This window comes from Prionailurus bengalensis, chromosome E1 (genome assembly GCF_016509475.1).
Source record: "Prionailurus bengalensis isolate Pbe53 chromosome E1, Fcat_Pben_1.1_paternal_pri, whole genome shotgun sequence".
Classification (NCBI taxonomy): domain Eukaryota; kingdom Metazoa; phylum Chordata; class Mammalia; order Carnivora; family Felidae; genus Prionailurus; species Prionailurus bengalensis.
The window spans coordinates 37256317-37280945 of NC_057347.1; the positions used below are offsets into that span (position 1 = coordinate 37256317).

At 45.9% G+C, this 24629-nt stretch overlaps 1 protein-coding gene across 1 annotated transcript in view; it reads right to left on the bottom strand.

The window, feature by feature from the left end:
• The window catches only part of KPNB1 (karyopherin subunit beta 1), a 29381-nt gene extending 25092 nt beyond the window's left edge, over window positions 1-4289 (bottom strand). The window contains exons 1-3 of the mRNA XM_043584230.1: window positions 3802-4289; window positions 3640-3698; window positions 1266-1448 (exon numbers count right to left, since the gene is read on the bottom strand). Of these exons, the coding sequence (XP_043440165.1) occupies window positions 1266-1448; window positions 3640-3698; window positions 3802-3841 (282 nt within the window). The 5' untranslated portion in view covers window positions 3842-4289. The remainder of the gene's footprint in view (window positions 1-1265; window positions 1449-3639; window positions 3699-3801) is intronic.
• Window positions 4290-24629: the final 20340 nt, after the last annotated feature.

Genomic DNA, 24629 nt, shown 5'->3' on the forward strand with positions numbered 1-24629 from the left:
AAATTACTGAAGGGAAGATTATAATGTTATTACATAAGCAGACCCAATGTGGATAGAAATAGCTCTACATATTCCAAAAAAGATTCAAAATAAATTGGCTTTCATAATCTAGTTCCCAGTCATAAGTACCTTCGTGTAAGACTGGAGAGGGAAGGGATATATAACTTGAAAGAGAGCTTATTGCCTCAAGGGGCACATATTTACCTAATGCTGACACCTAAAACCAGGAAACAGTAAAGATGATGTGTAGAACCATGACATGTACAAGTACACATTTAGGAATCCCGCCCCCCCACCGGTTTCCCCCTAAATACCAAGGACCGACTGCTTGACTTACCGTTTTTGGTGCCTTATCCACATTAAGACAGACCACTAAGAACCTCATTAAGTAGGGTGGGTGGGGAGGACATCTGGCCGTATATTTTGAATGTTTCGCTGCAGCTAGAATTATGGATTTTAATTCAACAACAAAGTCACAAGAACTCCATGATGCAAGGGACATCCTACTTCCCTCAAACCTCATCAGTCCACTCTTTGAACGCCCTGATTAAAGGCCAGATGTTTCTTAAGGAAGTTTTCCTAATTTGCTAAGTAGATAAAAGCATCATTAACATCATACTCTATTTTGCCAATTCTTTGGGCTCGAAAGGCCCAGGACACCATTTAGTTCCCCTTTGAACCCCACACTGTGCCATGCCTTATATCACCCAACAATGAGAATTATCTACAGCAGAACTTCAACAAGAGCAGGGGCTGGCTGTGAAAAAAAAATCATGTTGGAAGACAGGAATATTTACAAAATACTCAAGCCTAACTCCAAAACAGAATCTCTGGAGGGAGCTTGGAAATATACTACTGCTATACATTCCTAAGTGATTTGGATAGTTCAAGTTTTGGAACCACCAATTCATATACTATGTCAATCCACAGATTCTACAAGTTGTGGCATCTAATGCAAGTTCCCCAAACCGCTACCGTTTACCTTAGTTCTGAAAAAAATTCCAATGCATTCATTAATGGGAAATCATGGCACAGTACAGACAAGCTGAACTGAGAAAGGAAATTTTAATCACATACAATTTTTATCTTTAAGTGAGGCTTAGATCTCAGAAACCTATTACACTGTCAGCTCCATCCTATGTAAACGACAGAACTGATCAAGATGTTTCTTGCAGGCGGTCCAGGAGGAAAGGATGGGGTGGGGGTGAAGGGATGTTTCTTGTTCCCGAGGGCTAACACGACCAAAAGGAAATGAAGTTACTTACGTAATTCTTGACTTCCCGTCGGGCATTAGCATCAATTGCAAGCCACCTCTGCTGATATTGTGCCTTGATATCTGGATCTTTAGATGTCAAAGAGTTCTTGATTTGTAGACCAGCTGCAACTCTGGCAACCTGACTGTTTCCTGGATTTGCCAGCACTCTGGACAGTTCCACAAGGAAAGTGGGCTATTAAGAGAAGATGCATTTGTGAATGAAAATCTCTTTCGGGAATTTCACCGATTGAGGATAGCTTCCAGAGCACCACAATGCTGGGGGAAACTTAAGTTTTTCAGGACTTATCACGTCTCAGAAAATGCTACAATACTACTTCAAGATTTCTATAAAAATGTTATAGGGTCCACAAGGAAGTCATCCATCTTCCCTTACAGACTCAGCACTTAACAAGGAAGAGTACAGATTTTCCTACCAACATAATTCTTAGTGCCCGAATCTTCCTATTAGGTCTCCCAGAAAAAAATAAGTTTGACAGTCTAGTAGTCAAAGGATTCTTCTAGGTAATAATGCCTGATACTCAATAAACACTTATTAAATGAACGAATATGTTAGGACAGGGTAGAAAGCAAAATTGTCTCTCTAAATCAAAAAAAAAAAAAAAAATCTTAGTCCAAGATGATATTCAGGGTGGCTTTTGATCTCACATAGGCAGGTCATCCTGTATAACACAGGTAAATACTTAAAAACCTAAAACACAGATTTAGAAGGCTAGTCCTCTGTTTTAGCTTGAAGTGCTCAGCAAGAGGGGAACAATGAAAAAAGACAACTTGGAAAATCTCATAATATTTGGAAACAGGAGAAAACTGAAAGATAAAAATGTCAAGGCAAATTTGCCAAGAAAAATGATTTTATGTTTAAGAGTCAACAGTTAACACACGAAAGGCTCCTATATATTTTGGACTTGAGCTGTCCACCAAACATAGTGCATTTCTGAAAAGCGTACTCGATCTTCTGTAACGCATAGGACCCCTAAACTACTCCCTGTTTACAAATTTTAAGACACACTCCTCTTCCCTACAGAGAGCTCTGTCCAATTGGAAAAGTTTTCCAATAGGAAAAACCAAAGCAGACAATTTCTTACCACTAACAAGTTCTGCAGTCACAGCAGAAGATAATTCTTAAAGATTTTATTAATTATATACCACTAAAAAATATTAGGAATGTCGGAAATAAAATGTTAGGAATAAGACAAAACGCTTATCAATTAGCAGAGGCAGAAACAGGAACATACCCCAAATGGACGTATTATTACTGGTCTTGACTACTGAAAAAAACCCTTTCTATGAAAAATTTAAGGATAAAAAGAGTAGTAAAAACTAGCACATAAGGGGGGGGGGGATTTAAGGCAGTTTGTATAAAATAAGCCTTGTCACTTTTTTTGCTTATATTTTGTCTGAACAACAAAGGAACACATTTGGTTATGGCGTTATTTAGGCTTATTTTCTATTACCTTTAAAAGATGTCAGGTATTAACTACCTTTCCACCTGCTCCCCATCCCCCCCAGTAAGAGGGACCTCAAAGAGAATCGTTTACTGCCACAGAGGCTGTTTCAACCCCATCCATCACACATTTTTTATGCAGAGATCCGGTCTAGTGGACTCATCTTCATTTTTTCTATACCCCTTAAACTTGAAAATATTAAAATGAGGAACTTTCCTCTGTGATTTCATCTGGAAACAGGCCCGATCAAGGATGAGCCTCAGCCCGCTGTATGGATACAGATCAGTCTCTACCCATCGAAGTAAAACCAAAAAAAACCAAAAACCCCAACCCCCTCCGAACCCAATACTAAATAACCCATGGAGGAATAACCAGGCAGAAAAGGGAGAAACATTGCCGGAATGGGTTAGGAGGTATTCGGGTACCAGGCCTGGCCATGAGCACACAACCAAGGGACATAGGAAAGGGTAGACTCTGGGAAGTAGGTGGAGAGAATCATAGGGGGCACGGGACTGGAAGGAGAAGCCGGCCCGGGTCAGAGCAGGGCGGGCAGCTGGGCTCCGATCTTCCACATGGCCCCTAGGCCCGGCTCCCCCACCCCCACCCTTGCTGAACACGCAGCGCCGCGCAACCTAACTTCCCTTCCCTCCCTCTTTCTCCCTCCCGCTGCACCGCCGCCCTCAGGCCGCGCGGCGATTGGGCGGCAGTCACCCCGGCGCGCCGCGCCATTGGCCAGCTGCCGGGGCCCGGGGCGGGACACACCCACCGGCTTCCCGACGGCGGGGTTAGGTTGGACGGGGGGGGAGGGGGACGGAATGGGGCGGGGTGGGTTCCCGAGGCCTGGGCCTCCGGGAGGGCGGGAAGGCCCGCACGCAGGGGATGGGTAGACGGCGGGATGGGGGACGGCGGGGTGGCACGCACCAGGTTTTCCACGGCCGCACGCTCCAAGAACTTCTGCGCCGCTTCCAGTTCCAGCCGATCTGGGGGGGAAGGAAAGCGGGAAGGGGACAGGGTCAGAGGGGCCAGGGTTTCCCCTCCCCCCACCCGGTCACCTCAGCCCGACCCCCGGCCCCCGCGTCCTACCGGGAGACACGGTCTTCTCGAGGATGGTGATCAGCTCCATGGCGGAGGTGGTGGCGGGGATTCCTCCTAAGATGACGGTCCGGCCTCTCGGGCGGCGGCTCTAACTGGGGATGGGGGTTGGGGGTCGGGTGGGAAGGGAGGGTGGGGTGGGGGGCGGGGGTCACCACAAGCCCATTCACCGGCTCCCTCTTGGTAGTCGCCCCGGCTCCCTTTCCTTCCTCCTTTCCTTCCTCCCTCCTAATTTGCTGCTGGCGGCGGCGGCAGCTGCTCCTCTGGCGGCGGGGGAGGGACCCCGGGGGTAGCTCAGAGCGCGGCTGGTGCTCGGGTGGCGGAGGGAGAAAGAAGGAAGGGAGGCAGTAAGTGAACGGCGGCTCGCAGGGAGGGAGAGAGAGGGAGGGAGGAAGGCGGAGGGATATTCGGGCCGGACCTCTCCGCGGCGGCACCGCGCTCCATGTTGATTGGCTGCCCTCCTGGCCACGCGGAATCCCCAATTGGCCAGGCGGTCAGCGTTGAAGGGCCGCCCTGCGCCCATTCGCCTGCTGGTTTCAAGACCCGGGTTGGCTGGGCGGGCAGCGGAACGAGGCGCGCGGGTTGGCTGAAGAGAGGGAAATTGGGGTGGGGCAGGCAAGAGCCAGCCGCTGATTGGGTTGGCCTGGTAAAGGCCTTGAGCTCAGACCGGCTGAGCGCTGGGAGGAGGGTGGACCAAAGGCGAGACTCTTGGCCCGCGTGATTGGCTGGGACACGAGACGTTGATAGGATAGGGCGCCCGGGAGAACTGGGGAGAGGAGTTCGGGGTCGGGGCCGCGGAAAGGCGGGAGGCGCCCCGCTGCTTTAGGAGCCCGGCGCGGGGCACGATGGGACGCCCCCGGGAAGGGGCGGAGCCATGTTCGGGCTGCGGTTGGGAAAGCGCCGTCACTCCAAGGGGCGTGTCGAGGAGGGTTTCGCGGGCCCTAGCGGGGGAGGCGGGGGAGACCGTTAAAGCCCTGCACCGCGCCCACAGGAAGCTGCTTTCTTGGCCAGGCCTACTTGGTACCAGGCTCTCAGCTGGGAAGGACCTTGAAGACCGTGCAGCTCAACTTCCAGTTTGCAGATGTGGAAACTGAAGCCCAGAGAGGGTATGCAACGTGTCCAAGATTACGCAGCCGGTTAGTGGCCTGCTTGGGGACGGACCATAAGCGCTCCTGACTGCCCTTGGCCTTACACGCAGCCTCCCCTTCCAGGAGGTGAATGCTAATCCAGTTCCCTTAGCCTTATTTATAGGTTTTGAGGCCTAACTAAGGTGGGGTGGGCATTTGGATGCCCTTATCCTTAGCTACCAGGTGTTTCAACCTGGGAAGGTACCCCTATAAACGCACACTCTTGAACCAGAAAGAATGTGTTCGCAGGCATAAAGGATTGTAGTTCTTAGCCTTTTTTAGTTCAAATCCTGCAAGAAACTAATGAAAGTCTTTGTGTAGCAAAATGCACATAAAGAAAACGTGCATACACTGACTTCCTCTTAGATTGGTACATAGGCTCCTGGTGAAGAATTTCCTGAATTACTACATTTTCACCATATTGAGTTGGGGTTCATTGGATGTAGCTAGTTTGTGGAGCCCTTTACCATATAGCTTGAGCTTGCAGAATAATTACCCTACTCTAGCCAAACTGGGAAGACCTAGGAGGAACTCTATCCTTCCTGAGAGGTTCCACTCTAGAATTAGGGAAGGTTGGTTAGCTACCTTTAATCCCTAAAAGAAGAAGAGGTCTTTCTCTGCTAGAGCTATCTTTGCAGTTCAGAAGCTGAAAGCGTGAAACCAACCAGTCACCCCATCCTGTGACTGGTTGGTTTCCTATGGCTTAGCAGCCCACCTAGCCCCAGCCTTTGCTTTATCTGTTAACTGAAGGAGAACTGTACTGTGTGCGTAACTTTATTAGGGGTCAGTGGAGGTTAAGTAAGACAGCATGCAGGAAAATCCTTTGAGTTGTCCTTATGTGGATTATCCATACTGCAAATGATCCACAGTTTTGCCTCACTCCAATCCAACTTTCTCCTGCCCTCCGGCAGTTTGCTCAATATGATAATACCAGTGAGGGCAAACACATTTTTAAAGTAGCTGGAATAAAATGCTGGGAAGATATACGTTTCGCCGCAAAGTTCCAGTCGTTTGGTAAGATCCTTACCAAAACCCAAGTGAAATAATTTTTTTAATTCAACTAAGGTTACTGATGGCGCTGTCTAGTCCCTATCAAAAGCACTCCGCACTATCCTGCATTCAGCAAATGCTAGTGAGGCACCATAACATGAGAGTTTAGCACACAGACTCCAGAAACTTCCTGCTGCGTTCATATTCCCAGCAGTGCCACATTTTCGCCTATGTGACTTACTTTGCTTATATGTAAAATGGGGCTAATCATTGTACCTACTTCATATAGGTTTTTTGGGAGATCTTAAGTGAGTTAATACATGCGAAATGCTAGGAACACTGCTTGGCCTGTTATATATGTTATATATGCATTGGCTATTACCTATTAAGCATTATTTTGTATTAAGCAAGTGGTTCTTGGTCTTTGGCTAATTAGGAAAGAAAGGCTTTAATTAATGAATCTCATAAACAAATGTAAAGTTGGAAGAGTGATCCAGTCAGAGGCTCAGGGAAAGCTTACCTGAGAAAGGGAAGAGTTATTCAGATGGAGAAGGGAGGAACAGCATGTGCAAAGGCCCTGTGAAAGGAAGGAGCACGGCATTATAAGGAACTGCAAGAAGGCCAATTCCCCCAGAGCACAGAGACCAAGGGATTGAGATAAAGTTGGGAGTGTTGAGTAAAGGAAAAAGCATACGAGACATTGTGTGCCATGCGTATGATCTTGTCTGTATTCTAAGAGCAAAAGCAGCTGTTTTAAGGTCTTAAAATCAGTGGTTATAATGTGGAGATTAGACTGGAAGGAGGGGAGAGGAGATGCAGGGAGACCAGTTAGGAGCCCATCGCCATAATCCAGATAAGAGATGATATATGTAGAAGCGAGAAAGGGAGGTTATAGTGGAAATAGGAATAGACATCAAGATTAATTGAACTTGGTAATTGATTGGAAGAAGAGGGAGGGAGCACTGGTGCCTACTTGACTTCTGGCTTACACTAGGGAATGGATGATGATGTGATGGCATCTGCAGTGTTTCCCAAGTAGGAGAAATTGGAGGCCATGTGGTCTGGTAGAATGGAGAGGTACACAGGGGCTTCAAGTTTCCTTCCTTCCTTCCTTCCTTCCTTCCTTCCTTCCTTCCTTCCTTCGTTCTTCCTTCCTTTTTAATGTTTATTTATTTTTGAGAGAGACAGAGACAGAGCATGAGTTGGGGAGGGGCAGAGGGAGACGCAGACACAGAATCCGAAGCGGGCTCCGTGTTCTGAGCTGTCAGCACAGCGCCCAGGGCAGGGCTCGAACTCACAGATTGCAAGATCGTGACCTGAGCCAAAGTCAGATGCTTAACTGACTGAGCCACCCAAGCACCCCATTCGAGTTGTATTTCTTGAGCTGCACTTGGTGTCCGCAGGTTTTAATAATGTTATTCTGTGTAACTTTTTGAACGTCAGGAATATTCACGTCCGATGGACAAATTCTGAAATTAAAGAGAACTGGGTTTTCGTCTTACTCTGCCACTTCCTGCCGTGCGCTCTTGAACACGTTACTTAACCTCTTGGATCCGTGAAATGGGGGGAATCTGTGTGATTTTGAACATAAACGGGAACCTCTCCTCAAAGTGCTCGTTGCAAGTGTCTTGTGCCAGGAGACGCTCACCGGCATCTTTGGAGCAAGTGTGTTCGTGAAGGGACAGACCTGCTGGCGTGTCCCCACCCAGTCACGCAGCCCACGGTGCCTGTGGGTGAGAAGACTGGCTGCAGGGGGAGAAGCAGTCAGGCTGTGGCCTGATGCCCTTTCCTCCTGCGCAAAGCTAACTGACCTCAGAGGGGTCAAACCGTGGCTTCCTCAGCACTGAGAAAGAACGGAGGTGAATACAACCCCTGGAGAACTGAGTGCCCCCTGCTTAGTAATGGGGCAAAATATTATTGCCATCTTCCTGACTTGCCACATCACACTTCGTCCAAGTAATTTAGAAAAGAGATCATTTGCACGGAAAAGCAGGGCAGCAATGCTATTATCATAAAACACCTCTCTTGTTTCCTGTGGCCGGGCCCTTTGCTCACTAGGCTCTAGCCTTCTTGTGGTTCTTTGGACACACCTTGATCTGTGAGTCTCAGGACCTTGGCATTTGCTGTCCCTTCTGCCTGGGTCACTCTCCCCCGGTCGTTCCTTCCCATTCTTCTCAGTTCAGATGTCACTTCTTCAGAGAGGCGTTCCTTGATCACCCCATCTCAGGTAGTTTCCAAGATACTCGTTGTGACAGGACCCTACTTGATTATCTTCAGAACTCCTCGATACCCGGAATGATCTGTTGCTGCTATCTGACCCCACCCCGGCCAGAATGCGTGTTCCACAAGAGCAGGGATCATGTCTGTCTTGTTTGTCGCTTAAAATTGTGTCTCATACCATGGTAGGTGCTCAAATATTTATGAAATGGATGAAGCATAACAAAGCATGCAACGTGTTCTTCTGGCCTGTGAGAAGTGACTGTCTAGTTGTATCATAACGTGCTTTATAACTTACCTCACCCTCTTTTCCAGTGTTACTCATACTGGACCGCATGCGTTACCTTTGGTCCAATCAAGCCAACCATGTCACTGTATCCTGCAGAAGTAGCTCATCACTGTCCCAGGCCTGTCCCCCACCTGGAATTCCCTCTTCGTCCCTCTCTGTCTTCAAGGTGGTACTCTTGTTAATTTGTTCATTGGACTACCATTAATTTTGGGGCTCCCCTCCCCTGGGTATTTCAAGTTTAACATAGGACTATGAAAATGGCCATAAGAACTGTATGGAGCTAAAGTCTCAGAGAAGGAAGAGAGATGTGTTTCCTGGCTTAGTTATGAGAACGCTTAGCAGACAAGGGAGGATTTGAGCCAAACCTTGGAGGGTTGAAGAGGATTAGAGGGTGCAAGGAAGCCTTCCCTAGCTAAGGTTGCTCTCTCTGCTTAGTGATCTTGGGAGTGTTTACTTGAGACCTCTGTGCCTCGGTCTCCTCATCTGTAAAATGGGGATAAGAGTCTTAGCCGTGGGCATGAGACCTGTACAGTCACACAGGCGCTTAGAACGTCTGGCCCCTCACTTGGTTTAATGCTCTGTTGTCACCATGTGAAATTCTTAATGATTTTTGAACAAGGGGCCCCGCGGGTTGTGTTCTGATCTTGCCTCCTAGAGTTACTGAAAAGTCCTAGGAAGTGGATACGTGTACATTTTTAGAACAGTGAGGGCCTGGCATATAAAGAGGGTTTAGTAAGTGCTAGCTGTTATTATTGGTATATTTATTCTCAGAACTCTTGTAACAGTATAGCTCACAGCGCACCTCAGGTTAGCATTTAAGCAACCAACAAATACTTTGAGTGCCTGCTCTATTAAGGTACCAGATGGGTCACCAAGATAAATAGTGCAGCACTTCCTATCCTGGTTCAAAGAACAAAACATGTATTTTAAACATACTAGTGGGGTCCCTGGCTGGCTCAGCCAGTAGAGCGTGTGACTCTTGATCTCGGGGCCGTGGGTTTGAGCCTTATGTTGGGTGTAGAGATTACTTAAATAAACAAATATTAAAAAAAAAAAAAAAAAAAAGGGTGCCTGGGTGGCTCAGTCGGTTAGTCCTCTGACTTCAGCTCAGGTCACGATCTCACAGTTCGTGAGTTTGAGCCCCGTGTCGGGCTCTGTGCTGACAGCTCAGAGCCTGGAGCCCGCCTCCAGTTCTGTGTCTCCCTCTCTCTCTGCCCCTCCACTGCTCATGCTCTGTCTCTCTCTCTCTTTCTCAAAAATAAATAAACTTAAAAAAAATATATATACTAATTAGTAATAAGTAATAAATGATATGTGTCAAATGAAGACTATAAGAATTTTTAAAAATCGAATTTGGGGGCCCTACCTTCAGATAGTATTAGTAGCTCTGGTGTGGGGCCTTAGATTCTGTTCCCCAGATGATTTTATTTTATTTTATTTTATTTTATTTTATTTTATTTTATTTATTTTTTTTAATTTTATTTTTTTAATTTTATTATTTTTTTAACGTTTATTTTTGAGACAGAGAGAGACAGAGCATGAACGGGGGAGGGTCAGAGAGAGAGAGGGAGGCACAGAGTCTGAAACAGGCCCCAGGCTCTGAGCTGTCAGCACAGAGCCTGACGCGGGGCTCGAACTCACGAACTGCGAGATCATGACCTGAGCCGAAGTCGGTCGCTTAACCGACTGAGCCACCCAGGCGCCCCTCCCTAGGTGATTTTAATGAACAGGCAAGTTTTGTAAGCACTGGCATGAACTCTAGGGAGGCCTTGTGGAACAGAAGTGAAAGGCTGGCAATGGAATCTATCAGACTGGGGCCGGGGAGGGGTTCAAGTCCTGCCACCTACTAGCTCTATCACGTTGTAGAAGTTCCTTAGCCTCTCAGTTGCCTCCTCTGTAAGCATTAAAACCATACTTTAAAGATTAAAATTTAAAATGCTTGAAAAAGCTGAGTGTACAGGTACAGTGGATATTTAATTATGGGTTACTTCCTTGAGAGGGGGAGGGGAAAGATGGTATCCTAGGAAGGGGCAGTCTTAGAAGGCTTGCTGAAGAAGATAGTTCATCCCTGCAAGCATTGTATTTGGATGGGAACAGGGTTTCTGATTACACACTCCAGCAACAGTCAAGAACAGTCAAGATACTAGGTGGCCCTATTAGAAGAATGCTAAATCCCTAAGTAATTGATGGGATTTAGTGGCTTATTAGATGCAGAGGAGAGGAAAGATGGAGGTTGAGTCCTATGTCTCCAGCTTGAGTGAGAGTGGGTCATTTTCAAACCAAGGTCAGGTATAGAAGCTGAGTTGGTGTAGCAAGGTGGGGTAGAGGTTGGAGCAGGGGTCGTGAGTCCAGTTTTGTTTTGTTTTTTAAACACCATTTGTTTTTTTTTGTTTTTTTGTTTTTTTGTTTTTAATTTTTTTTTTCAACATTTATTTATTTTTGGGACAGAGAGAGACAGAGCATGAACAGGGGAGGGGCAGAGAGGGAGGGAGACACAGAATCGGAAGCAGGCTCCAGGCTCCGAGCCATCAGCCCAGAGCCTGACGCGGGGCTCGAACTCACGGACCGCGAGATCGCGACCTGGCTGAAGTCGGACGCTTAACCGACTGCGCCACCCAGGCGCCCCAACACCATTTGTTTAAAAAAAATTTTTTTTTAATATTTATTTTAGAGAGAGAGAGACACACACAGACAGCATGAGCGGGGGAGGGGCAGAGAGAGAGAGGGAGACACAGAATCCGAAGCAGGCTCCAGGCCCTGAGCCATCAGCACAGAGCCTGATGCGGGGCTTGAACTCACAGACCGCGAGATCATGACCTGAGCCGAAGTCGCTTGCTCAACCGACTGAGCCACCCAGGCGCCCCGAGTCCAGTTTTAAAAACATTTAGTTTTTAACATGAGGAGATATCCAAGGGAAACTAGACATTCTTGATTGGGACTTTGGGGAAGGGCTGGTACTTGGGGTTAGAAGTCAGTAGATCGGAAACAATCATTGAGGTCCTAAGAGTAAATTATGTCTTGAAGGACGTTGCGTAAAGACAAAAGCAAAACATTTGGGGAATGGAAATGGGGTTGCAAACTAGTAGTCACTAAAGTAAGAGGGAGAAGAAAAGGAACACCAGAGGTAGGAAAAGAAATGGGTGAGTGGACTGTTGATAGTTGTAGGAGTCTGAATAATGTTCCCCCAACGATGTCCCCATGCTAATCCCTGGAACCCGAGAATGTGTTAATTCATGTGGCAAAAGGGACCTCGTCCATGTGATTAAATGAAAGATTTCGAGATGGGGAGATTTTCCTGGATTATCTGGGTGGACCCGGTTTAATCACAAAGGTCCTTACAGGAGGGAGGCAGGAGAATGAGCCAGGCAAGGTGACGTGATGACAGAAGTAGAGGCTGGCATGATGGGCCATGAGCCAAGGAACGCTGGCAGCTTCTAGAAGCTGCAGGAGGCAAGGAGCAGCTTCTCTCCTAGAGCTTCTGGAAGAAAACAGCCCTGCTGACCCATTTGAGACTTCTAACTTCCCGAATGGTAAGAAGATACTTTGTGTTGCTTTAAGCCACTGCTTGTAGTAATTTGTTACGGCAGCAATAGGAAACAGATACAAGGATAACAAATAGAAACAACCTACATCTCTAAGAATGATAGATGGATTAAGCAAGCTGCTATATGTTGGTATGATGACCGCTATACTGGTAGTTAGCCATTAAAAACTATGCTGTAGGGGGCGCCTGGGTGGCTCAGTCGGTTAAGCGCCCAACTTCGGTTCAGGTCATGATCTCGCGGTTTGGGAGTTTGAGCCCCGCGACGGGCTCTGTGCTGACAGCTCAGAGCCTGGAGCCTGTTTCAGATTCTGTGTCTCCCTCTCTCTCTGACCCTCCCCTGCTCATGCTCTGTCTCTCTCTGTCTCTAAAAAATAAATAAATGTTAAAAAAAATTTTTTTTTAATTATGCCATAGAAGACCATCTAATCGTGTAGACAATGTTCACAATAGATTGCCACGTACAGAAAATAAGTTATAGGTATTTATATTAAAAATTCATCAAGCTGTACACTTTTAAGACTCATGCATTTTATGCACTTGACTACAGGCATGATATATGTCAATAAACACATTGAATATTTTTTTGCACATTGAATATAGATGTCCAGTTTTGTTCAAAGAAGAGAAGCACATGTTCTGTGTATCCATGAATAGGAAAAAGACTGGGAACGTATAAACCAGATGTTAATAATGGATGTCTCTGGATGGTAGTACCAGAGATGATTTTTATGTTCTTTTTTGAGTCTTCTGTGTGTATTCCAATTTTTCGTCAGTGAACAGATGTTACTTTTTTTTGATCAGAAAGAAAAATCTTTCAAATTAGTTGTTTTTTTTTAAATCGAGTAAGGGGTAGGGAGAAAGTTTGAAGGACTAGGTGTAAGCCCATGGGCACGGCCCCTGCGGCACCTGGCACAACCAAGCCTCTGTAAACAGTTTCTGAAAATAGGTGATGGTTTTTTGCGCTGCCCCCCCCCCGCCCCCCCGCATCCACCAAAGCAGAAAGGGACTCAGTACAGGAGACACGGAAGGAAGAAGGAGAAACGCATGAATGTAGAGGTAGAAGCTTTGTGAACCCTGAGTCGGAAGGGCCTCAGAGAAGGGTGGAGGGGGAGCAAATTATTTAATCAGTTTTACCCCTGCCCCCTACTGTGTCTGTGGGCATGCTGGACACCCGCACCAGACAGCCTCCGCCGCTTTCCCCTTTCATTTAGTCAGTCCTCCTTTGTTCCTTCCCTTTGTTCTTTTTCTGATTACCAGAGTAATACATGCTCCTCACTAGGGAAATTTTGAAAAGCATCAAAAGATAAGCAAAAACCACCTGTGATCCCACATTCTACCCACTGCGAAAACATTGGCATATTTTCCCCGACGTAGTTCAGTTTTCATCGAGAACCAAAATATTACCATGTAACTTTTTTTTTTTTGTCACCACCTAAAAACTGTACTTTCAAGATTTCTAAATTGGCTCAACTCTTTATCAGGTTGCATTAAAAAATAGTATTGGACACCTGGGTGGCTCGGTCGGTTAAGCATCCTGCTTCAGCTCAGGTCACGATCTCACAGTTCCTGGGCTCCACATCGGGCTCCGCGCTGACAATGCAGAGCCTGCTTGGGATTCTCTCTCTTTCCCTCTCTCTCTCTCTCTCCGCCCCTCCCCAACTTGTGCTTTCTCTCTCTCGAAAATAAATAAACTTAAAATAGTATCAACTGCATGTATTTGGACTGGCTCTGAATGGGTTTTCACACTGATCATGTAATGCAGAAGTTAATGAAGCCTTTCAACTTTTAAAAGCTTTTGACTTCAGCTTCTGAAATACCAATAGAATAAGCTAAAAATTGAAGATCATTGAAGTATGCCCACTGGGTCACAAATCCGGAAGCTCACTGAGGCTTCTCTTCCTGGCCAGGTGTTCCGGGGAATCCTGCATTCTGGGCCCAGACTCTTGTAATCTTCCTGTTCTTGTCTTTATTTGAGTACGTACTTCAATTTTGATTATCTGCTTTGTTGTTTGGGGGGAAAACCCAGCTCTTTTCTGCCTGCGTGTGTCCTTTATTCTCACATGACTGCCACACTCACAAACTTCTGACAGCAGATGTGGGCTCCCCCCCCCCCCCCAAGCAATTCTCTGACACCAGCTGGGTGTCCTACAGTTGAACTCCATTCTGACACTAGCTAATTGGAGACGCTGTCAGACCCCACAGGTTAAGGGCTCAGTCCCACGAGCCTGCCCTCACCCTACTTAGATGCCAATTGTAAGGATAGGTCCCCAGGTTACCCTCAACTTCTGTTTGGCTACAAATCAAAGGTTCGTTCCCACAGTCCCCTCCTCCGGTTCAATTACTTTGCAATTACAGCTCAGGGAATTGCATACATTAGCCACTTCATCAAAGGCTATGACAAAGGATACAGATAACAGCCAGATGAAGAAATGCATAGGGCAAGGTCTGGGAGGGTCCTGAATGCAGGAGCTTCTGTCCCTGGGCGTCATGGATGTGTTCACCCACGTGGAAGCTCCCTAAAGCCCCTGCTATTGGGATTTCTAGAGAGGTTTCCTCATGTAGGCATGATCAATTATTAGCTCCATTTCCAGCCCCTCTTCCCGCTAGAGAAGGGGGAGGGGGCCAAGGCTGAAAATTCCAAGCTGCTTCTTATGTAAGGCTTTCTCTTTCTGGTCGCCAGCTTCCATCCGTGAGCTCATCCACAGGTACTAGTGCTCCCATCACTTAGGCATTTACGAGGGTTTGGGGGGCTCTGTGTGGGGAACCAGGGGCAGATACCAACAACATGTTTTTCCCTATTGTCTCACATTTGCACATTTTGTATGCACATATCTATCTTTTTCCCCTGTTGGACCCTAACTCAGAGTTGCTCAGTTACTACTGATATTTTGAGACTAATAATTATTTGTTGGGTGGGGGGGAACCGTCCTATGCACCGCAGGATTTTTTAGCAACATCCCTGGCTTTTACCCACTAGATGCCAGTAGCACACCCTTCTTGAGTCATGACAATCAAAAATATCTCCAGATATTTTGCTTGATGGCCCCTGGTGGCAAAAATTGCTCCTTGCTCCACCACCCTACTCCATCCGCGCCCCCCCCCCCCCGCCCTGGCAACGGAGAAACAGTGCTATAGCTTCCTGAGGTCAGAGTGTATGTCTTATAAATTCCTGTATTCCTGGTCACCTGGGTGGCTCAGTCGGTTAAGCGTCCGACTTGAGCTCAGGTCATGATCTCACGGTTCATGAGTTCAAGCCCCACATCAGGCTCTGTGCTGACAGCTTGGAGCCTGGAGCCTGCTTCAGATGCTGTGTCTCCCTCCCTCTCTCTGCCCCTCCCCTGCTCACACGCTGTCTCTAGCTCTCTCAAAAATAAAGAAGCATTAAAAAGAAAAAAAAAAGAATTGGACACTCGGGGCGCCTGGGTGGCGCAGTCGGTTAAGCGTCCGACTTCAGCCAGGTCACGATCTCGCGGTCCGTGGGTTCGAGCCCCGCGTCGGGCTCTGGGCTGATGGCTCAGAGCCTGGAGCCTGTTTCCGATTCTGTGTCTCCCTCTCTCTCTGCCCCTCCCCCGTTCATGCTCTGTCTCTCTCTGTCCCAAAAATAAATAAAAAAACGTTGAAAAAAAAATTTTTTTAAAAAAAAGAATTGGACACTCAACTGACTGAGCCACCCAGGCGTCCCAGTGCACATTTTTATTGTCCAGACAGTATCATTGTCTCATGAAAATAATAGCTAACATTTATAAAGTCCTTACTATTTTTATTGTTCTAAGCTCTTCACCTGTATTCACTTAATCCTCATGACAATCTTAGGAGATGAGTACTATTATTATGCCCTTTCTATAGTCAAGAAACTAAGGCTCCAAGAGGTTAGAGCTCAAGGTCACCTAGGGAAGTGACACCTCAAATTTGAACCCTAACTCAGGCAACCAGGCAATCCAGTGGAGATTCTGGGTTCTAAACCATTTTCCACTGCTTTAAAAAAAAATTTTTTTTTAATGTGTGTTTTTGAGAGAGAGAACACAAGAGGGGGAGGGGCAGAGAGAAAGGGAGACCGAAGATCTGAAGCAGGCTCTGTGCTGACAGCAGAGAGCCAATTCTGGGCTTGAACTCAGGAACCATGAGATCATGACCTGAGCTGAAGTCAGACGCTTAACTGACTGAGCCACCCACGCGCCCCTCTATCTACTGCTTTTAAATATACACACAAAAAAATCAACCCACTTAAAAAAAAAAAAAGCTGGACATTATCCATCTGCCTACAGAATTTGCATAGGCAAACACATGATAAAAATAAAATTTTCTGTTCTGCCTTTTTCACAAAACATGATACAGCAAGGCATTTTTGCCATGTTGCTAAAATCTAAGTTGTTTGAATGGCTGCATCATAACCAGTCCCTTCTTTTTTTTTTTTTTTTTAATGTTTATTTATTTTTGAGACAGGGAGAAACCGAGCATGAAAGGGGAAGGGTCAGAGAGAGAGGGAGACTCAGAATCTGAAACAGGCTCCAGGCTCCGAGCTGTCAGCACAGCGCCCGACGCGGGGCTCGAACTCACGGACCGTGAGATCATGACCTGAGCCGAAGTCGGACGCTTAACCTACTGAGCCACCCAGGCGCCCCTATAACCAGTCCCTTCTTATTGGGCACTTTGGTTGTTTATATTTTATTTGAGACATAATCAATTTTTTACAGTATAATTTACATGTAATAAAGTGCACCCATTCTAAGGGCACAGTTATCAAACTGTTCTGATAAGTGTATAAACCTATGCTCCCACCAATACAGTCACAATACAGAACTTTTTATTTTTGAGAGAGTGTGTGAGCGGCAGAGGGGCAGAGACAGGGGGACAGAGGGTCTGAAGCAGGCTCTGTGCTGACAGCAGAGAGCCCAGTGCAGGGCTTGAACTCACGAACCGTGAGATCATGACCCGAGCCGAAATCAAGAGTCCGATGCTCAACCGACTGAGCCACCCAGGCACCCCAAAAGTTCATTCCTTGTCATTGTATTACATTGTACGGCTACACAGCACGGCCAGGGCCCCTGTTGTGGCTGACACAGGAAGGAACAGAGGAGATAGGTCAAACGGATTTAGGATTGGTTAGTTTAACAATTTCAGTGGGCCCTGGGTCATAGGGACTGTCTCTAATTGTCTGCTATATGGCCTCAGATGATTAGGGCAGAGGAATAGTGGCCCCTGTGGGAGCAAGGTAAAGTAGGTAGTTGAGGTAAAGGTTTTGGATTGGTTGGCTTGTAGATCAAAGGTGCACTGGCAGGAGAATAGTTTACTATGTCTAAGAATTGGCTAGCCTGGGAGGGGCAATCTGTCCAGAATCAGCAAGGCCCCGAGATGTCAAAGCACCAGGAAATGCTTAAAACAAAACATGATGAGTACACCTTCTTCAAGGGTTAATCTAGAAAAACTCTGAACTCTGGGATGCTAAGCATAGCTTAGACAAAGTCCTGTGCTGAAAAACAGGGAATTAGGTAAAGACGACATAGGGGATGGTGAGACCCGGCCCCCTTGTCACCTCGGCGCTAACATCCTCCTAGCCAAGCTAATACCCTACCACCAGTAGGCTGGAGGATCTTTCTTTGGGAAGACTGACCAGCCCAGGAGGACATTCCTGTGGACACTATATTCGTTTCCTAGGGCTACTGTGAGCAAATTACCAAAAACGTGGCTTCAAACAAAAGAAATGTATGCTTCCATGGTTTGGGAGGTCAGAAGGTTGAAAGCAAGGGATCAGCAGAGCCATGTTCCCTCCGGAGGCTCGAGGGAGCATTTCTTCCCTTGCGTCTTCGGGCTTCCGGGGTTCCAGGCGTTCCCTGGCTTGTGGATGCAACTGTCTTCACAAAACTTTCTCCTCTCCTCTCTGGGTCTCTTGCAGACACTTGCTATTGTATTTAGAGCCCACCCAGATAATCCAGGATGGTTTTATCTCAAAGTCTGTAACTGACAGCGGCCAAGATTGTTTTTCCAAATAAGGTCATATTCACAGGTTGTGGGGATGAGGATGTAGACATATCTTTTTGGGGGCCCACCGTTCAACGCGTGACAGGTACTAAGAGCTGAGAGTCCCCAGTGAAAATTAGCCCTCTATGGTAATGCTCACCAACTGAGAAGCCTGTTTCATGAACTGTTTCATGAACATGGGACTTTCAGACAATTTTAGTGCCTCAGTCTTTTTTTTTTTTTTTTGAGAAAGAGAGCTCACAGAAGTGGGGGAGAGGGAGAGAGAATCTTAAGGAGGCTCCATGCTGAGCACGCTGAGCACAGAGCCTGATGCGGGGCTCAATCCCACAACCCTGGGATCGTGACGTGAGCCAAAATCAAGAGTCAGACGCTTAATGGACTGAGCCACCCCAGGTGCCCCTAGTGCCTCTGTCTTAATCATGAATGCACTGTCAAGGATCACTAGGTAATTGAAGAAACTCTGACGTGAAAGAGAAAAGCCAAACAAATAAATAAGATAAAGGGAAATCAGAGTATACAGAAATGGCACAGAGAACAGAACAAAACAAAATCTTAACGTAAAAAAAAAGATGCCGGGGGGGCGGGGGGGGAACAGGCGGATAGGTGTCCGACTTTGGCTCAGGTCACGACCTCATGGCTCCTGGGTTCAAGCCCTGCATTGGACTCTGCGCTGAAAGCACAGAGTCTGCTTGGGATTCTCTCTCTCTGCCCCTCCCTGACTCAAGCTTTCTCTCTCAAAATAAATAAGCTTAAAAAGAATCTTCAAAATATGAAACCAAGAACTTCAATCAAAGTGTTGGGGAAATATTGAGGAAATATCCTTTTTTTAAAAAAGCCAGAAAATAGAGGCATGAAACGATTTTTATTTTTTCAAATGTTTGTTTATTTTTGAGAGCGAGAGTGCGCGTGCACGGGGGAGGGGCAGAGAGAGAGGCAGACAGAGGATCCAAAGCAGGCTCTGTGCTGACAGCAGAGAGCCAGATGTGGGGTCAAACTCACAAACCTGTGAGATCACGACCTGAGTCGAAGTCGGACACTTAACCGACTGAGCCACCCAGGCGCCCCAACATGAAATGATTTTTAAAATTAGCCCAGGAGGACTAACTAATATGCAGCTCAGAAGAGTTATAGAGAACGATGGAGGGAAAGCAATCATTGAAGGAATAACTTAAGAAATCATCTATCTCAGAACTGAATGGCCTAGATCTCCAGAATAAGAGGCCCATTGAGTGCCCAACATAATGGATGAGAAAGAAGTTATGACATTTCAGATCATTGAGTAAATAGAGGAAGGTTACGAGAACCTCCCAGAGATTTAAAACAACAACAACAACAGGTCACGTTCGAAGGAACAATCATCAAAATGGCAGGCCCTGTTCATCAGCCATGCTGGAAGGCAGTGGAGGAACACTTCCCAGTTATTTATGACCTGTGGTTTTACATATTAGCCAAATTCCAAATTCAGTAAAGTAAGCACCTTTTCAGACATGTGAAATCTTACAACCCTTACTTCCTACCGGTGGATGCTTTCTCAGGAAACCTCTTGGAGGATGTGGTACATCAATATGAGAGAATCAACCAAGAAACATGTGATCCTGGAAACAGAATATTCGACACAGGTGAGAAGTGAAGAGAACCCCCAAGATGATGATGATGAAGGGAAATCCCAGGGTGACAGGTGGCTTGGCAACAGGCGTACAGAGTAATCAAAGATTGGGGCAGGAAGACAGAAGGCCCCAGAAAGGATACCTCCAAGAAATAAGATGAAAAGAATAGAAGGAAAATTTACACTTTTAGTGACGGTGAAGAATGAATTCATTAGAGGGACACGGAAAATGAAACAAATAGAAATGTATTTGTTTTCATTAATAATTAACTCCAGGAAAGTTAAAAGGAAAAAAAAAAAAGCCCTGAAAAAGAAACAAAGCTTAATCATAGTCGACTAAATAGCTTGGCTGTGAATAATATTTATGGAGGCATGATTGTGTAAACAGAGAGTATCGATCTCCACCAACCCCAGCATGCATGGCCTTTCTTCCTTGCAGACTGCATTCCAGCCAGCAGGAAGTCTCTTTGCTCCAGGTATCCCGGGGTTTCTTTTGGCTAAACAGGAAATGAGTTCGTTAAATTCAGTTAGTAAATTAATACATTCACAAATTAAATTGTTGAATTAAAATGGCTGTAAGAAAATTGGGTCTAAGCAAAAGGCTGTGGACGAAAGTATACACACCCACATTTTTTTTTCTTTTTTTAAGCTAAACACTTGGAAGAGATCGTCTGAAGCTTTAAATTTATATTCTGCTAACTCATTTGAGAACTTTTTTTAAATGTTTATTTATTTATTTATTTATTGACAGAGACAGACAGAGCATGAGTGGCGGAGGGGCAGAGAGAGAGGGAGACACAGAATCCAAAGCAGGCTCCAGGCTCTGAACTATCAACACAGAGCCAGACGTTTGTGGGCTCAAACCCACAAACCAGGAGATCATGACCTGAGCCGAAGTCAGATGTTTAATGGACTGAGCCACACAGGAGCCCTTTTTAAAAATTTTTTTTTAACGTTTATTTATTTTTGAGAGAGAGAGAGAGACAGAATGCGGGTTGGGGAGGGACAGAGAGAGAGAGGGAGGGAGACACAGAATCCGAAGCAGGCTCCAGGCTCTGAGCTGTCAGCACAGAGCCCGATGCCGCCCTCGAACTCACACTGTGAGATCATGACCTGAGCCGAAGTCGGAAGCTCAACTGACTGAGCCACCTCGGCTCAGCACCCCAAGAACTTTTTTTTTTTTTTTAAAGTAAGCTCTGCCCAAACTGGGGCTTGAACTCACCACTCTGAGATCAAGTGTCTCATGCTCTACTACTGAGCCAGCCAGGCACCCCTAATTTGAGACCTTTTGATTTACCCAAACAACATATCACTGTGTATAACCAACCTTCATCCCATTATAGGGAAGATAAGTCATATTTATTTGAATTCCACATATGTTAGACTGACCCTTAACACGTTACATTGCAAATGTTTTTCTAGTTCCATTTTTATTTTTCCACTCGACTGTGAGCAATTTTTTTTGGCTGTTCTCTATTTGTTTAATTTATTTTTTTTAATTTACATCTAAGTTAGCATCTAGTGCAACGATGATTTCAGGAGTAGATTCCTTAGTGCCCCTTACCCATTTAGCCCATGCCCCCTCCCACAACCCCTCCAGGAACCCTCTGTTTTCCATATTTAAGAGTCTCTTATGTTTTTGTCCCCCTCCCTGTTTTTATATTATTTTTGCTTCCCTTCCCTTATGTTCATCTGTTTTGTGTCTAAAAGTCCTCATATGAGTGAAGTCATATGATATTTGTCCTTCTGTGACTAATTTCGCTTAGCTTAATAATACCCTCTAGTTTCATCCACGTAGTTGCGAATGAAAAGATTTCATCTTTTTTGATTGCCGAGTAATACTCCATTGTATATATTTATACCACATTTTCTTTATCCATTCATCTACCGATGGACATTTGGGCTCTTCCCATACTTTGGCTATCGTTGATAGTGCTGCTGTAAACATTGGGGTGCATGTGCCCCTTCGAAACAGCACACCTGTATGCCTTGGATAATACCTAGTAGTGCAATCGTTGGGTCGTAGGGTAGTTCTATTTTTAATTTTTTGAGGAACCTCCATACTGTTTTCCAGAGTGGCTGCACCAGCTTGCATTCCCACCAACAATGCAAAAGAGATCCTCTTTCTCCACATCCTTGCCAACATCTGTTGTTGCCTGAGATGTTATTGTGAGCCATTGCCATTCTGACAGATGTGAGGTGGTATCTCATTGTGGTTTTGATTTGTGTTTCCCTGATGATGAGTGATGTTGAGCATTTTTTCATGTGTCGGTTGGCCATCTGGATGTCTTCTTTGGAGAAGTGTCTATTCATGTCTTTTGCCCATTTCTTCATTGGATTGTTTGTTTTTTGGGTCTTGAGTTTGATAAGTTCTTTGTAGATTTTGGATACTAACCCTTTATCTGATATGTCGTTTGCAAATATCTTCTCCCATTCTGTCAGTTGCCTTTTAGTTTTGCTGATTGTTTCCTTCGCTGTGCAGAAGATTTTTATCTTGATGAGGTCCCAATAGTTCATTTTTGCTTTTGTTTCCCTTGCCTCTGGAGACGTGTTGAGTAAGAAGTTGCTGTGGCCAAGGCCAAAGAGGTTTTTGCCTGCTTTCTCCTCAAGGATTCTGATGGCTTCCTGTCTTACATGGAGGTCTTTCATCCATTTTGAGTTTATTTTTGTGTATGGTGTAAGAAAGTGGTCCAGGTTCATTCTTCGGCATGTCGCTGTCCAGTTTTCCCAGCACCACTTGCTGAAGAGACTGTCCTTATTCCATCGGATATCCTTTCCTGCTTTGTCAAAGATTAGTTGGCCATACGTTTGTGGGTCCATTTCTGGGTTCTCTGTTCTGTTCCATTGATCTGAGTGTCTGTTCTTGTGCCAGTACCGTACTGTCCTGATGATGACAGCTTTGTAATACAGCTTGAAGTCCGTAGACTGTGAGCAATTTGAAGGCAGGCTCTTGTTCTTTCCTCCATAAGGTTCTGGCACCTAACACAGACCTTGGCTTTTTTTTTTAACCTAAGATTTACCTACCATAACCTAACCTAAGTTTGAGATGGTGACCATTTGTATCCAGAGTGTCCCATTACTCACACAGCACTGTCCCCTCTGTCCACCCGGCACCGAGATTGGTGTTCTTATCATTATCTCTTCCACCGTCCCATTTCGCAAAACAGGACGTGAGTTCCAGAGAGTGTCTTGCCCCGAGGTCTTCTAAGTCAGTGTTGACGCCTCTAGGAGAACCTGGGTCTCCTGACACCTCGTGATGCACTTTAAATGCTAATTAATTAATTAAAATCGATGGATTTTTGTGTATTATTTTACGTGTAAATTTTTAAAAGTTGAAGTGTAGCTGGCTGACATACAATGTCGTTTTAGTTTCAGGTGTAAAGCATCGTGATTCAAAAGTCTATATACCTGAGGTTGCGCTCACAAGGGTAGCTACCACCTGTCCCCCCCCAACACTATGACAGTACCATCGACTGTATTCCCTGTGCTGTGCCTTTGGTCCCCGTGACTTATTCCGTAACTGGAAGCCTGTATCTCCCACTCTCCTTCATCCATTTTGCCCATCCTCCCAGTGATGCATTTAAAAAAAATTTAAGGGGCGCCTGGGTGGCGCAGTCGGTTAAGCGTCCGACTTCAGCCAGGTCACGATCTCGCGGTCCGGGAGTTCGAGCCCCGCGTCAGGCTCTGGGCTGATGGCTCAGAGCCTGGAGCCTGTTTCTGATTCTGTGTCTCCCTCTCTCTCTGCCCCTCCCCCGTTCATGCTTTGTCTCTCTCTGTCCCAAAAATAAATAAACGTTGAAAAAAAATTTTTTTTAATTTAATTATGGTTTAAAAAATTATCGTCTTGGGGCATCCGTGTGGCTCAGCCAGTTGAGTGTCAGACTCTTGATTTCTGCCCAGATCATGATCTCCTCGCTTGTGAGATCACGTCAGGCTCTGAGCTGACAGTGTGGAGCCTGCTTGGGATCCTCTCTCGTTCCCTCTCTCTCTGCCCCCTCCCCAACTTGTACGTGTGCACGCTCTCAAAAATAAACATTAAAAAAAACTTAAAAAAAAATTTTTTTTAAATGCTGGTCATATAAGTCAGTACTCAGCTCCCGACAGTTTGCAGACAGATCTTCTGATTATTCAGATAAACTGGAAATCTGGATTTTTATGTAAAATGCTCTGATTTTTTAAAAAACTGGCGTTTACATTTCCAAAAAGATTTAATGTGTATTTATTTTTGAGGGAGTGGGGGAGGGGCAGAGAGAGACGGGAGACACAGAATCGGAAGCAGGCTCCAGGCTCGGAGCTGTCAGCACAGAGTCCAGTCCGATGCGGGGCTTGAACTCACGAACTGTGAGATCTGAAGTTGGACGCCTAACTGAGCCACCCGGGCACCCCATCAATTATCACAAAGATTGAAAAAGCATTTTATAGGCCAAAGAGAAAATACAAGTTCGCAACCCCTAGTGTGTAATAGTGTGGAGCGCTTATGGTAGTCATTTGCCTCTGGAGAAGAATTGTGTCCGATTTGTTCCAGCAGACCTGGGAAGCGGGTTGTAGGAATGGGGCCTAAATCAAATGCCTACCCCTGCAGAAGTTCTGCCCTTCTGTACTTGGGTAATAATGTGTCGCAGACAGATAGGAAGTGGCCCCCCGTAAATCAACCATTGAGTCCTCCATGGCAGTATATCAATGCCGGTCACACCGGAGAGGTGAGCCCCCGGTTTTGCATCCGTTCTGAGGTTTCACTGTACCCCCTTCGCAGACCCTCCGGAAGAATGAGACCTCACAGATTTGGAAAGGTGTTGAGATTTTCGTACACCGTAATGCAGGTGCTAAGTGGGGTAATTAATTAGCTTGCCACGAACAGCTCAGAGGAGTTTAATGTTTTGGAATGATGGCAGTTTCTACAAAAGCTACCCTGGGAGATGCTGGGCCCCAGCGCTGACCGGAAGAAATCAAGAAGAAAGGACGTCTTAGTGGTGCTGCTCTGGTGGGTTTGAGGAGGCAGAATACTGATCTTTTCTGGAAGTGGTGTTGGGGAGTTGGTATGGAGTGGGGAAATACACATGGCCATAA